The following is a 14,854-nucleotide window of genomic DNA, read 5'->3' as shown; positions in this document are numbered from 1 at the left end:
AATCGAAATCCACGTTACACTCGCAAACCAGGCTAACGGCTGGGTGTGGTGAAATGGCTGGAGCGAGATGAAAAGGCTGGAGCGATGCGAAATGGCGGGAGCGAGGCGAAATGGCGGGCGGGCCCGTACTGGAGGCGTACCTGCTCTCCAACGATTCTCTTCGGAATCAACCGCAAAACCCGACATGCAGGTTTATCTGTCACAGCGATAACGACTCTGTCACAGGAATCCCTTTCCCAGGAAACCCAAAGTTCGCTCGTGACCCCCGTTCGCCAGCGTCTCCTCGAGACCTCAAAGCAGCTCGGCTTTTTTTCCCGACCTCACTTGCTCTGCCTTTTTTTCTCCTCTTCTTCTTCTTCTGGTTTCTCCCGATCCGGTTTCCGGTTTCTTTTGAAAGACTAATTTTTGACCTTTTGAAAACAGTTATCTCCATTTCACTTAAACGATAACAATAATAGTACATGGAACCAAAAATGCTTACAGTGGATGAAAACCCCAACGACGAAAGTGACGAATCCATAACAGTAGTCCTTCAAAATGAAGAACCCATGAATGCAGCTGTCCTTCCCTTGATGTTTATGGCCTCATCATAACTTTTCAATCACAGTTTGGGTTTAGCGCTTTTGTAGCCAAATGGATTTTATTGTGAAATGGCACTATTGATTAAAGAGCACTTTTTACCTCTGCCACCGAAGGTAGACAGGGGTTATATTTTCATCCCTGTCTGTTTGTCTGTTTGACCAGAATATCTCAAAAAGTTGTGAAATTTGGTGGAGAAGTTGGGTATGTGACAAGGACGAACTGATGAGATTTTGGTTCAGGTCCGAATCCAGATCCGGCCCATCAGTCGGATACAAAATGTAAACTGTTCACCTGGCGGAGGTATGCTCTCTACCGAGTGCCCTTCTAGGTAAAGGCCATTATTGCTGCCTGGTTAGCTTGCCTGTATTTTCAGACACCATCTATCTATAATTCCAGTAATCTCTGTGTGTGTGTATGTGTGTGTGTATGTGTGTGTGTCGTTTGTCTGTGACCGCTGTTTCTCGACAACCACGGGTCCGATATACTTGAAACTTGCCAGGTATATTGCTGGGGACCCGAGGATGTGCCTTTTCAAGGTTTCATATTAATCGGAGAAGTAGTTACCGAGCTATGGCGATTTATTTACCAAACTCCGCAAGCCGTTCGCTTTGGACCAAACCATTTCATGTAAATAGAGGGGGGGATTGTCACCGTACTCGCAAGCCGTTCGCTTTGGCTTTGCGAATGGACCAAACCATTTCATGTAAATAGAGGGGGGGGATATAATTTTAGATATATATATAGTACGGGCATGCCCTAGTATTAATAATGACAGTTTATTCAGAAAATAATCTGCACCCAGCTTTGCGATTGAAGTGTTTTGGAAGTTTGAAGTTCCACAAAACCACACGTAGGTATCAGAGTTTGTCATGTCGAGATACAAATTCAAGAATCACTGCAAATCAGAGACCTGGAATTTGAATTTTGCCCAGTCATAATACAAAGTTTTACTCTTACAAATATTAATTGCATTACATATTTCACCCCAAAAGCACAAGGCATGGTTTTCTTAACATCCATTCATGAAGCATATTGTGTCTTTTTCTTTGCACTTGCTGTTCCTTCTGAAAGTGATATTACGCTCTGTGTTGGAAGCACAGGGACAACAATTCTTAGTTAGATCAAATTACCTCAAACTGGATAACAACAAATGTTTGTGCCAGTGTATGCTACCAATGAAATACCCTTCCAGTTGTTAGCTTGTTTCCTAGCTTGTGACAAAAATAACAAGCCATTCCAAAACCCCTCAAATGTACGACTTCTAGATTCCAAAGTGGTGCTGCGTGTTGTGATATGCAGTACTAAAGTACCAAACATGGGATAAACGCACCAAGCTTTTGCACCATGAACAGCCAGGCCCTTGTTTGATGCACGCTTTGCAGTCCTTGGCATTCTTGCTCTCACACATCTCCAATTCTGAAAAGGAAATGAATCACGTTTTCATTCATCTTTCAAACATGTTTTCTTCTTCACTCCAAGCTGAGGGTCCCATGTCAAGGCAAAAATGAAGGATAAAAAAAAAAATTCTCGTTAATTTGTATTTGTCTTAATATCACTTTTTCCATCTAATTGGTGATATATTTATTATTCATTTATTTATTTTAAAATCTTGATATAATCAAGATGGTTGTAGCTCTGCCAAGTAGGCAGCAGTTCAGAAGTGAGGTTCAGATAGGTAGTTTCAATGTGGGATCAATGGGGAGAGGGGTCCAGGTGGTGGAGACGTTGCAGAGGAGGTTGGTAGTGTTGTGTGTACAGGAGACCAGATGTAAAGTAGACAAGGTGAGGGGGTTGGTAGGAGGATACAAGCTGGAGCATGTGGGTGGGGATGGAAGGAGTGATGGCGTGTGAATAGTAGTACCAGAAAAGCCATTGAAAACTCAAGCGAGGGCCGTTTTGAAGTTTGTTCTTCCCCTCCACTGCCAAACTACGGAACTCTTTACCTTCTCATGTTTTTCCAAACACTTCTGACCTTCTCCTTTTCAAAAAGCAGATTTTTTACTTCCTCAAAAACTCTTGGACTATTCTCTGTTTCTTCACTTTTCTATCAATGCCGTTCTTTCATTTAAGGCCTGGCCTCGATGAGGACAATATAGTCCGCGACGGGAGCCTTCAACATAAAATAACGATGGTTTTCATGGAATACTTGCCCTGCGCAGTCAACTTGGTGCGAGCCAACTCTTCTTGTTTTTGAACGGTTTTTTCTTTGATCCAATATGGTTGCCAGACCACGTGAGCGATTACATCATTAATTTATATTCTCTAATATAATTGTTGTGTAGATCACGCTCAAGAAATTTCAAACTGATCACACTAAGCGTTGTCCCAGTCAAATTATGACGTCATAATTAAGCACAAATGACATCATCATGAACAACACTTATTCCCCACGCGGAGTTCTTTACAATGAGCCACGTTTCAATTTTTTCCATGGAGCAGTTTTGGAGATATAGAGATGCAACGTTTCCGATTTTTCCAAGATGGCGCCTGTACCACGTGACATATGACGTCATAATTATCATTGAAAAATGATAGCGAAGGAGGCGCTCCTACGGTGAAAATTTCGTGGCCATTGGACCAACAGTTGCAGAGAAAATTTTTTTTCATACTGATCAGATCAAGCATTGTACTTATCAAATTATGACGTCATATTGAAGGCACCGATACCTATCTTATTCGCAATGGGGAGTACGTGACAATGAACCTTCTTTAAAAAATTTCTTTACATATACAGATTCTCATTAACCTGCGCTCGCAAAGCGAAAAGCCAGGTTAAGCATTCATTTGCGTATGTGTGCCGTGAGACGTGTGCCGTACGTGTGCCGTACGTGCGTGTCTGCATTTTAAAAATTCATCATCTCGGAAACCATTGGTCCGATTGACACGAAATTTTACTGTCGGAGTTCCTCCACCTGTATAATTTTTTTATTCATAATTATGACGTCATAGGTCACGTGATACGGACGCCATCTTGGAAAAACGTTACACCTCCATGTCTCCCAAACTGCTCAATGAAAAAAATTAAACATCGCTCATTGTCAAGTACTCCACATTGGGAATAAGATATGTTGATGGTGATGTCATCAGTGCCTTCATTAATTATGACATCATAATTCGACAAGTACAACACTTATCCAATCATTGCGAAAAAAAATTCTCAGCAACTGTTGGTCAGAAGGGCACGAAATTTTCACCATCGGAGCGCCTCCTCCTGTAGCATATTTGAATGATAATCATGACATCACAGGTCATGTGGTACAGGCACCATCTTGGAAAAACCGAAAAATGTTGTACCTCTATATCTCCAAAACCGCTGCATGGAAAAATTGAAACATGGCTCATTGTAAAGAACTCCATATGGGGAATAGGTGTTGTTAACGATGACGTCATTGGTGCCATAATTATGATGTTATAATTCAACAGGGACAACACTTAGTCTGTTCAGTTTGAAATGTATTGAGCGTGATCGATGCAACAATTATTTTAGAGAATATAAATTTATGATGTCATCGCTCACGCGGTCTGGCAGCCATATTGTATCAAAAAAAAAAGGAACATTCAAAAACAGAAGAGTTGGCTCGCAACACGTTGACTGTGCAGGGTAAGTATTCTATGAATACCATCTAGTTTTATAATGTTTTTGCATTTAAGAATACAGATGAGCTTATGGTGTTGTGGAAGTGTAAATTTATGAAGCAAGTAATTTCTATGAGCCACAACCTGCTTTCCTAGTCTGCAAGTTTTTTTGTGGTTTCCATGCAGAATTTGGGATCTCCTACAGTAGGCTAATTATCTCCGACACTCTGACCAAGTGACACTCTGACCAAGTTTGTTTGCTCGAGAAAAGTAAAACTCTTCGTATAGGCAATGGTAGATTGCATATTGTCATGGCAAAATCATTTATGACTGAGGGTAATATGTAATACAGATGGGATGTTTTTGGAAATAATGTAATGTTAGATCGAGTATGTCTTATGGAGTTATATAAGCAAATTGGAGAAAAGATATTGTTTTCTTGGTAAATAATTAAATAATATAACTGACGCAACAATGTCTGACCAGCTGCCTGGAATAATTGGCATCCACTGAATTGCTTTACAAATCCCATTGTGATTCTAAACTAGTGAATAAAACTACCATTGTTTTAATAAATTAGATGTAAATATTTGTAAGGTGTGTCCCCTCCCACTTTTGCCTACGTGACTTCTGGAGGATGGTAATTCACGTATCCATCATCAATTTTAATGTTACAACTAGGCTTTGAGAAAAAGTGTGTATGGAACTATAAAAAATTGCGTGCAGTATTGAGTTTTAAAATAAAAATAAACTGAACAACGGTTCGGAGATAATATACCTGTAATTCATACAATTGCATGTAGGTTTACTCCGTCTGGGTAACTATAAAAAATCCATGTAGGCTAGCTCTCTCTGGCTCTCTGATATGGGTTCATACCTCTTACTTATGAGGAAAAGATGAGTTTGCAGATTGGAAAAGGATGTGATTGTCATAGCTACTGAGTGACCTTTTTGATTAAATAAGGACTTTCTTATTGTATGCCTGTTTGTATATTTTCTAAATATTAAATCATAAATGTCCCTGCAATGGCATTATAAAACGTTGCTGCAAAGTTATAATAACGTTAATGCAACGTTATGATTGATAGGATCTTGGCGCCGAGAAGTCTCGACCAAACACATTCTTCTCATTAAAGGATTTGTAAATGCAGATCTGCTCCCAGTGGGGAGCACTCCCATCTCAAGATTTCACTCGACCAATCACATTGTATCCCCCGATCCTTGCTCCCTCCCACCCAAACTTTGCCCAACCAATCCTACTGCTCTCCTCCCCTCTCTTCGCTCCTCCCCCCTCCAATTGCTCCTCCCACTTGAAATTGTATAAGAATCAGAACGGATGTCCAGTTAGCAGGATTAGCACTGGAATTGTAAGATGTTGTAATGTTGTACTTTAGGTTTCACTTGGTTTGTAATGCTGTACTTAGGATGTTTTACTTGGCTGGTTGATTCTGTATGGTTACACTGTACAGGGGCGGATCCAGGAATTTTTTGACGGGGTGGGGGGGGGGCATGAAACCATAGCGCTGGGGGGGGGGGGGATAAAAGGAGGGTCTGGGGGTCCTCCCCCAGGAAATTTTACAAAATTGATCGTCAGGAACGGCATTTCGTGCGTTCTTGGAAGTTTCTGCAGTTCCTTGTGTTCTTCCCTGGTCCAACAGTTCAGCAGATTCGCACCGCCTGCCCTCATTCTGGATCGAAGGGGGGGGGTGCGCACCCCCTGCACCCCCCCCCCTTGGATCCACCCCTGCTGTATGTTGTCTGTATACTGTGCATGCTACTGTATCCTTATGATTCTGTATGGTTACACTGTATGTTGACTGTATACTGTGCATGCTACTGTATCTCTATGATGTTTCCTTTGATGCACATCCCTACTGTACCAGGATTTCACTTGGGACCTTCTGTGAATCTTGAAATGTAATTTGTGAACTGTAATATGGTTTGATAAAGGTTATTGTTTCTTGCTGTGTATTTCCTTGTAGACAGAAAGTGTTGCCCGGTTTGTGACTCTCTTCTGACAAGTTTATGGACATTGAATTTTTGGTTCCTCTATTACATACGACTGTAGGAAAATATCCCTGACACTTGACAGTGTGTCACATTGTGTGATGAATATGGTTATCGTTCTCTTACCTGAAGAAAAGACAAAACTTCCAGTGATTATCCACAGAAAAAGCAGCAGGTGGCAGAAAAGGCCTTGTTCAAATCCAGAACTAGGAAAGACGGAACAATGAGCAATGTGAAACAAGCGAGTCACGAGATAGCCGCCATCAATATGCTCGTTATCTATTTTACCTTCCCTTGGATTACAGTTCTCACAACATTATTATGAATTTATTTATCCTTTGCTGAATCGTAAAATTAAATATTAGGGAAGGCCTTAGCTTATTCAGTATCAAAATCTCCTTCCTTTCATAACAAAACAACTCAAACATCGATGCAGGTTCTTGTTATTCATCCGGTCCAATTCAGAATAAAAGTTTGTAATTATTGAAAAAGCTGGACCTAGTTGTCGGTAAAACCGACGTTACAGCGAGAATGCACTCGCCTTGGTGATGGCACATGGTGAAGCGAAGAAGAAGCGTGAAAATTGTCACGTGACCTCAACCTTTGGTAAGATGAATCGGTCTGTTGACCAATCCTGGCGTCCCGTGAAGATTGCAGACGACGTGGGAGAGATGTTATATCGTTGTCCCACATCCATGACAGATTAAAACGCAAACCGTCCCTTTTGTTTAGAGATGGCGATTCAACTCTTTCCCAAATGGATTCCTTTAGACCACGAGCAATCCACTTTTTTCTCTGTCTAAGATGATCACCTGCCTGTTATCAAGGCTGTGTCAATGCAGCTTCAAGTCCGTACACGCAGCAGAGTTCAAAGCCTCTTCATAAGCTGGACGACGACGTTGGGTCATACGGGCCTTAAGAGTTTGCCGAGTTTTCCTATGTAGGTATCGGTGCATGATGGGTCTCCACATCAATTCCATACACCACATCGCATTTCCTATCCTTCCGGATCATGTCCTCAACATGAACTAACTCGCTTCGCAGAATTACATGTGGTTTGTATGATGTTAAAATGCCAAAGTTGGAGAAGGATCTTCTCACTTTGTCAGACAGCGCAACCACAAACGGAATGGTCACTCGTGTCGTGTTTTCTTGATCCATGTCCAGTTGTTGGTCACCGGACCTGATGTTGTTCACCGGATGTGATTCCTGCTTTCAGAAAAGACCAACCGGGGTAACCACACTTGAACAGAGAGCTCCTGATGTTCTCCTTCTCACATAATTTCCTCTCCCGTGTGGACAGAATAGTGTCTGCCGGTTGGAAGGGAGTGCGGATGACCGATAAATTTATGGATCAATGTATGTTGGGAATCAAACTTCAAGTAGTGGTTGGTATGTGTGAGTTTCCTGTAAACCTCAAAATCCACGCGGCCGTCACCGTTCATGTGACGTGAAATAAAACTCAGACCTCTTCCAAGAAATGAGGCTTTATTGAACAATATCTCTACTCATTCCTACAACCCAAGAATGCAGATTATTAGTTCCACAAAGAAAGCAATCAAGCATACATCTCCTTCTGGTTTCCTGCAAGCAAGCATTTACGTACCTGTTAAATGTCAGTAGTCTACAGCACTGGGATACAGAATGCCACCCGATTGCGCACCGAATGGACATGGCTTATATAAACTCCCTCAAGGTCGTCCCTTCGCTCGTGTCGTCTCTTCACTCCGCTCGAGACATCACATCATATTTCATCACATGAACCATGAAATCCAGAAAGGCCAACTGATCATTGTTGTTTGGTTGTTGTGTCACCTGGATGTTCTGGTCCACACTCTTCAGGTACCAAATTAAAGAGGTCTTGCTGTTCTCACTTCTTTATGACTACAAAGATGTCATCTACAACCTGAGCCACAACTTCGGTTTGGACCCACTAATGCTCCAGCCTCCAGCACAACACTTACAAACTTTTCCATGTACAAATTAGCAACAATTGTTGAGATGAGGGAGGTCAGAGCACAACCATGTTGTTGTCTGAAAAACTGGTCTCTGTCTGTAGGTGAAATCGGTTGAGTTTAATCGAAAGGACACCAGATCCACAATCTGATCGACATGGAGGTTAATGCGTTCCTTAAGAGTGCTGTCATTATCAAGGCATTCACCATCTACAGCCAAAGCATCCTTTAACTAACATACCACGGAGGTCACAAGGTCACTGATTACCACAACCACCTTCGTTTCAATGCCAGATGTCGCCACAACTACATCATCCCAAAACGCCTCAGGATTTCAAGCAACGTAAAAGGATACAGAGCTGGTGTGAATACGCATCAGGCCCAAAGGAAATCGCTCAATGAAACAATTCCACAAGCTCGTCTTCATCCGGAGGTTCCACGCGGTAGATTACAACGTATGTCACGTGACGTTGCTGCAACGGTTACCCGCTACCAATGAAATAATAGAGTCCACTGCGCATGCGCAACCAATCCAATATGAACGTGTAAAAATCCGCCATGTTGGGAAGTTCGCTCGACAGGTGACGAATCCAGGGCTTTTTTGGATTCTGAATCTGGGTGCCAAAAGTGAGTAGATTATAGATGGAGATCGCGATTTGTGGGTAGAAAATCTTTCCTAAAAGAGGTTTGGCTGACGATGAGGTGTCGGTGCTGTCTAACGGTCTTAACTCCGCCATTACTCCTGACAAGATTCATATTTCTGAATACGTACAACATCGCTGTTGCCTGTTACTGAGTCGGACATTCACTCGGCGAAACTTAACGAGGTAAGAGCGGGGAGCTTGGTGACGAGGTGAGCACTTCAACTCGTCACGCGAACCTACCGACACGGAACATCTCAAAGGTAGAACGCTTGGTTATGCGCAGCCAGTGATACTGATAAGAACATTGTGATCGTACCGGCGGATAGAAGCAGATGATGTGTAGTCGTGTTGAATGAGGACTATCATGATAAGTGTGTAAAGCTTTTCATGAAGATAAGTGTGTAAAGCTGTACACCCGTGACATCACGCGAATAGACGGAAATAGCTCATTTTGATTTTTTAAGTAGATCATCATTAAACATGATTATCTAGCTAATTATTCTCCCCCCCCCACCCCCCCCAAAAATATTTTTTGCAAATGGGTCAGGGATATCATCCTCTAAAACATATTTCTTCAAAAAATCCACGATTGTGTCCTGTTAAGGAATGTACTTGTCTCCATGTGGATCAGATTGTGGATCTAGTGTCCTTGTGCTTGAACTCTATCTACATCACAAACATAGATCAGTTTTTGCGGACACCAACATGGTTGTGCTATGGGCTCCCCCATTGGCGTATGAGGAAAAGACGTCCGAGGCCTTCGGAATCTGTGTCAATCCTTTATTGTCCTCGGTGTTATAGGTGTCGCACCACCGGTGAAGGGGAGGTCCGGCTCTGGTGCTGCTTCAAGCGATCTATGGAGACCGTCTCCCAACCACCATTAATATAAAAAATGAAGGTCTTCTCAGAGTGTTGTAGAACCTTGTAAGGTCCATCATATGGTTGATGCAAGGGTCTCTGGATAGAATCGTGCCGCAATAATACATGGGTGCACGTAAAAACTGCGGAATAAAAACCGGGTGTGCCGAAGGCATACTTGTTGGTGTCGCCCGGAGACCCTGCATGGCCATACAAAGTTGGGTGGCATAGTTGCTGCCATCAGGCAACGTGTCATCGGACATTGAGAAGAATCCTCCTGGGAGACAAAGAGTTGCACCGTACACTAAATCTGCAGTGGAGCATCCAAGGTCGTCTTTCAGAGTAGCTCATGTGCTAAGCAGGGCCCATATGGACCCTGTTGAAACACCTATGTGGTGTTCAAAAACTACCAAGTGGTGTGACAGCATGACGTTGGATCTTGGAGCATTGAAGACATTGCTTGGCACAACGGCGCATGTCAACGTTGATGTGTGGCCAGACGTAGCGCGTGGTGATGAGTTGCTGGGTTGCTTGAATGCCCGAGTGCATGAGTGAGTGAAGAGTGTTGAAGACTGTACGATGGAATGCCACAGGTACGAAAGCGTAGGATTGTCCCGTCGATGTGTCACCTACGAGGGAGGTGTCTGTCCCTGGGATTAATACCTCGTGAAAAGTAAGTGAATCTGCTGCAGATTGTAAACAGTGGAGCTCTGTGTCCTCCTGTTGTGCTGCTGCCAATGCATTAAAATTGAAGGCCACTGTGCAAGTTGAAGACAACGCCAAAACCTTGATGTGTGAGAGAGAATCGGCCACAGCGTTCAAGATTACTTTGATGTACCAGATGTTGGTGGTGAATTGCGAGATACAACTGAGTTGGTGAAGTGTGTGAGGAGAGTGAGCGACTGAATGGGTGGACAGAGCCAAAGTTAAAAGTTTGTGGTCAGTTAGGACAGAGAATTTCCTGGCGTCTAAGAAGTGGTGGAAAAGCTTGATGGAGAGGTATAGAGTTTGGAATTCCCATTCGAAGGCGATGTAGTTGCGCTCTGGTGGCTTCAGCATTTTAGAGGAGAAGGGCAATGGACACCAGTCGGCATTGATAAACTGGTGAAGGGCCACACCAACCGCAACCTCAGATGTGACTACCATCTATCTGGTTGGTGCCTCTGGCTTTGGATGAATCATGAGTGAGGGATTGGCCAATGAATCTTTGATCGTGTGGAAGGCTGTGAAGGGGGCTCTGCCCATCGGAACACTTCCGGGTGGGAACATCGGAACAGCTGTGAGTGACTGTGGAACACCAGTTGTGCATAACTCGTTCAGCAGCTGCAGTGTGGTGGCTGCGTTTGCAATATGTCGGTGGTAAAAGTTGATGAGGCCCAAAAACACTCAGTTTGTGTTGAGATAAAGGCAACGGGAAATCCCGAATAATCTGCACGTTCTCCTCGAGTGGTGGATACCTGAGCGGTTAACACAATGGCCGAGGAAATTCAACTCCAGAACCCTGAATACACACTTTGTGGGATTGATGACGATGCCAAAATTCTGCAAATGGGTGAAAAGGAGACATAAGTGTTCCTGATCTTCTTCTGCAGCTGCTCTGGCGATTAGAATATCATCTATATATACATAAACGTAGCAGAAATGTTATCCCTGGGGCACCTGGTCAATAAAATGTTGAAATGTTGTTGTGGTCACAGTTTTGATCATGGTCAAGTGCTCATCTTAGATAGAGAAAAAAGTGGTTTGCTTGTGGTATAAAGGAATCCATTTGGGAAAGAGTTGAATCACCATCTCAACAAAAGAGGCGGTTTGCCATTTTATCTGTCATGGATGTGGGACAAGGCTATAACATCTCTCCCACATCGTCTGCAACCATCACGTCACACCCGGATTGGTCTACAGACCAAATTCACCCTTCCAACGGTGGAGGTTGTCAAGTAGTAGATTTGTTATTGCCTAAAGTTCAGTTATAGACGTTGGGTGCTAATGTGTTATGATTTATATGATGTCTAAAAATGCTATTTCATAAAGTAAATAAAGGGTTTTTGCTTCGTTTTAGTTTTGGATGAGGAAAGGTTTAAAATGAGGTCATGCCGGACAATGGTATACGTGTGCTTTTTTCAAGGCTGGTCATAAAACCACGCCCACATGCGCTTGTTTTTGCGTAATGCAAGTAGAATGACATGAACCTATCGTTAACTATATATATTTTGTTTTAATCTCAGCAACGCATGACTCTGTATAAACATGCTTTGGATTACTCATGTACACAAACCCATAAAATATATGGGTTTGTTTGGCTAAGCATACACTCTTCTCTTTGTGAGTTACAGTTCTGTTTTCTCGGAGCCCAGAAAAACAATTGGTCCAAATGATAAAGGAAAGGCTGACTCCCCCGAATGATAACGGTGGGAGGGACTCTCGCCAGTCGCTTCGTTCTCTCGGAGATTTTTCTGATAAATCGTATTTGGTATATAAGTGAATGAGAATCAATGCGTTGGCAGGAAGGCTTGACGTGGCATGAGACTGGCTCTTGCTATAGAAGTCTTGGCCTCCTCCGGATCTGTATAAGTTGGTTATTAATAAAGCTGCGCCATTTTTCAGGCTATTTGTGGACTTCTTTTGCAAACGAAGAGCTGATTCTTCACAGATGGTACCAGGAGTGGGGTGTCAACAGACGCGGAGGACGGGAAACGGAGCCCGAGGGACAGGAGGAAGGCTGACCTGAGGCCGGCGCCGGCACGTTGATTTGATTAAAGGTGGGAGTTGTTTTATATCAGAGGGCTATTATTCCAAATTCGTACCTTCCTCCCTCGCGCGGGTTCAGTCTCCTTGTCTTCCCCGCTGTCTGCACTCGAACAGAAATTGTAAGTAGAGGCTCATTTAGGCCTCAGAATGACGTAGCTTTGTTAAAGCCAGGATAAACAAGTAAGGATAAACAAGTAAGGACTTAACAGTAAGCTTAAAGTTACAGTTAGCACCAGGAGGGGAAAATGAGGTCGGACAGCCATATAGGCTGAAACCAGGTGGCCAAGATTTTTCCAGGAAGGAACAGCCCAGAGACAAGATGGGGTATGCCATTGCATGCCAGGGAACGAAGGGCTGTGGCTAAAGGAAGCATAAAGGAAGCATAAAGGAAGCAAAGTTCAGGACAAAACAATTAAGGAGGTAGTTAAGCAAGCAAATCAGCGGCTAATGCCGCTCGTCCATAATCCGGACCAAGACCCCGCGAAAGGGGAGGTAGCCACCATGCCCCCAACCCCCCCCCCAAGACCTGAGCTCAGCCCCGGGGCTCTAGGCAACACCCCAACACCCCCCGCCCTGCCTCCCCTTTCCACCTCAACCCACCCCCCGTCCAAACCCGTCCCAAAAAATCCTTTTCCTTGAATGAGAGACGTAACATGAATGAGGAATGAATGTATATTGGGATGTTAATTGACGTGTGTGTCTGGCCAATGTGTTTGTCTGTGTGTCATGTGCAAAGCAGAGGGTTTCGGTGTGAAACTTTGTAAGCGATCTGCTCGACTTGGGGGAAATTCAGGCCGGGAATGTCCATTTTAACGTCTATCCGAGAGAACAGGCGAGGTCCTGAACTGAGTTCGGATTTTCATCTGTTTGGGAGTGTTTGGGAAGCGAATTGATATAAATCGGGTCAGGAAAGCACCCGGAGTGCCCTTGTCGATCTACTGTTGATATGAAGCGGTTTCTTGGAGATGGTTGCAGAATTCGAATCAATATGTGTGTTTTACTTGAATTGAAGAGTTCATTCAATGGCAGATATTGTGTATTGTATGTGTGGGATGTATCGCTGAGGCAGCTCACCTTTGGAATTGGTGTCATATAGTGCATTTTGGGTCAGAGAGGTCAAGCGTCGGAGATCCTGTTAGCTAGGGATGAGTTCTGACAGCTCAATGTTCTGACAGCTCACTACATGTCAGATCGTAGATTTGTTATGACAGCACTTTGTTATGACAGCCGACTGCATGTCCCAACGCGAGGTAAACCCCGCCGCGAACGCGAATAGAGCGGCGTGCAGGGAGTGTTGGGATTCGTGTGGAGGCACGAGGGTGCGCGCCAAGACGGGGGGCGGCGTGGCGTCGTCGCGTTGAGATGGTTGTGCCGGGTCGATCGGCGATCTCTGAATTTAAATCGGATTTTTGTCATGTGTGTTGTGAAATTAAACGTCTATCCGAGAGTCCTGGCAATGTTCGTTTAATTATCTGCTCAGAGTGCCGGCGATAACTCGCCCACTCTCGGAGGAGGATGTGTGCCCGGGTGCATTGTGGGTCATTTCGACTTTGCTGGATGTCGGACGTTCACATGTCAGTATCTTGTCAGAATCTTCTTCTTCATATCATGTCCTTCATCCTTCATCTTCTTGTCAGAATTAGACATGAGTCATGAGCCATGTCGGAATAGTGGCCGGCTGTGACATATATGCCAGGCAATGTCACAGGACGAATACGTTATTTAAGATGGATTTATAAGATGGATAGATGGATGGATTTATTTAGGATGGTTAAATTAAACGATTTCAAGACAGAGTAATTAATTTCCGGAGCCAGGAAGTCTTGTTCATACAGTAAGGTACAGTGCGGAGTGGCGGCTGGAAGATGCATCGAGGCATTTGTGTTGATCGATGCGGACACAGATTTAGTATGCTGGTAAGGTTGTTATTAAAACACATATGGGTCTGAGGGCAGATAATGTGGGACAAGCTGCCTCACGGGCGCTGCAGGGAGAGTATTTGGAAATTCAATAATTTGAACAGAAATGTCACGTTTTCAACAGAACGCTGATCCGAGGAAGGAGGACGGTCGAGGTTTCAACTGTCGGTATGTGGTGTGGCTTGTGCCAAGGTGTGGGCGCGAGGAGGTGCGTTGATGAAGCGTTGTGCGAACGAGGAAGGATGTGCGATGGGCATTGTGAAGCACGCCTCGTACGGAAGGTCCTTGGACGAAGTGTGACGGTTGTTGGATTCGTAGAAGTTAGCATTATGCTATGTAGAGCCACATTAATGGTCATTTGTCCATTGTCGCCGGACTTGCATTACTTGTGGGATAATAAAGCGCTGGTTACCCCAATTCGAAGTTTGACCTTTTAAAGTTTAGTTGACCTTTGTTCGAGATATGCAAGGGAAAGGTCAGAGGTAATTCACTAACCTTGGAAGAACGACAGGCGGAGTCAGTCTACAGGGTGTTGCTTTAACGACAGGATATAGAACCTAAATCT

The 14,854-nt window shown here is 43.9% G+C and overlaps 1 protein-coding gene across 1 annotated transcript in view; it reads right to left on the bottom strand.

Moving 5' to 3' along the window:
• Positions 1-14,854, bottom strand: part of LOC137431900 (integrin beta-1-A) — a 240,023-nt gene that overhangs the window by 211,844 nt on the left and 13,325 nt on the right. The window contains exons 3-4 of the mRNA XM_068123734.2: positions 6,292-6,371; positions 1,913-1,998 (exon numbers count right to left, since the gene is read on the bottom strand). Coding sequence (XP_067979835.1) covers positions 1,913-1,998; positions 6,292-6,371 — 166 coding nt within the window. The remainder of the gene's footprint in view (positions 1-1,912; positions 1,999-6,291; positions 6,372-14,854) is intronic.

Source organism: Myxine glutinosa, chromosome 7 (genome assembly GCF_964187855.1).
Source record: "Myxine glutinosa chromosome 7, kmMyxGlut1.1, whole genome shotgun sequence".
Classification (NCBI taxonomy): Eukaryota; Metazoa; Chordata; class Myxini; order Myxiniformes; family Myxinidae; genus Myxine; species Myxine glutinosa.
The sequence above is the reverse complement of the archived record's forward strand: the minus strand, read 5'-3'. Positions and strand labels throughout refer to the sequence as shown.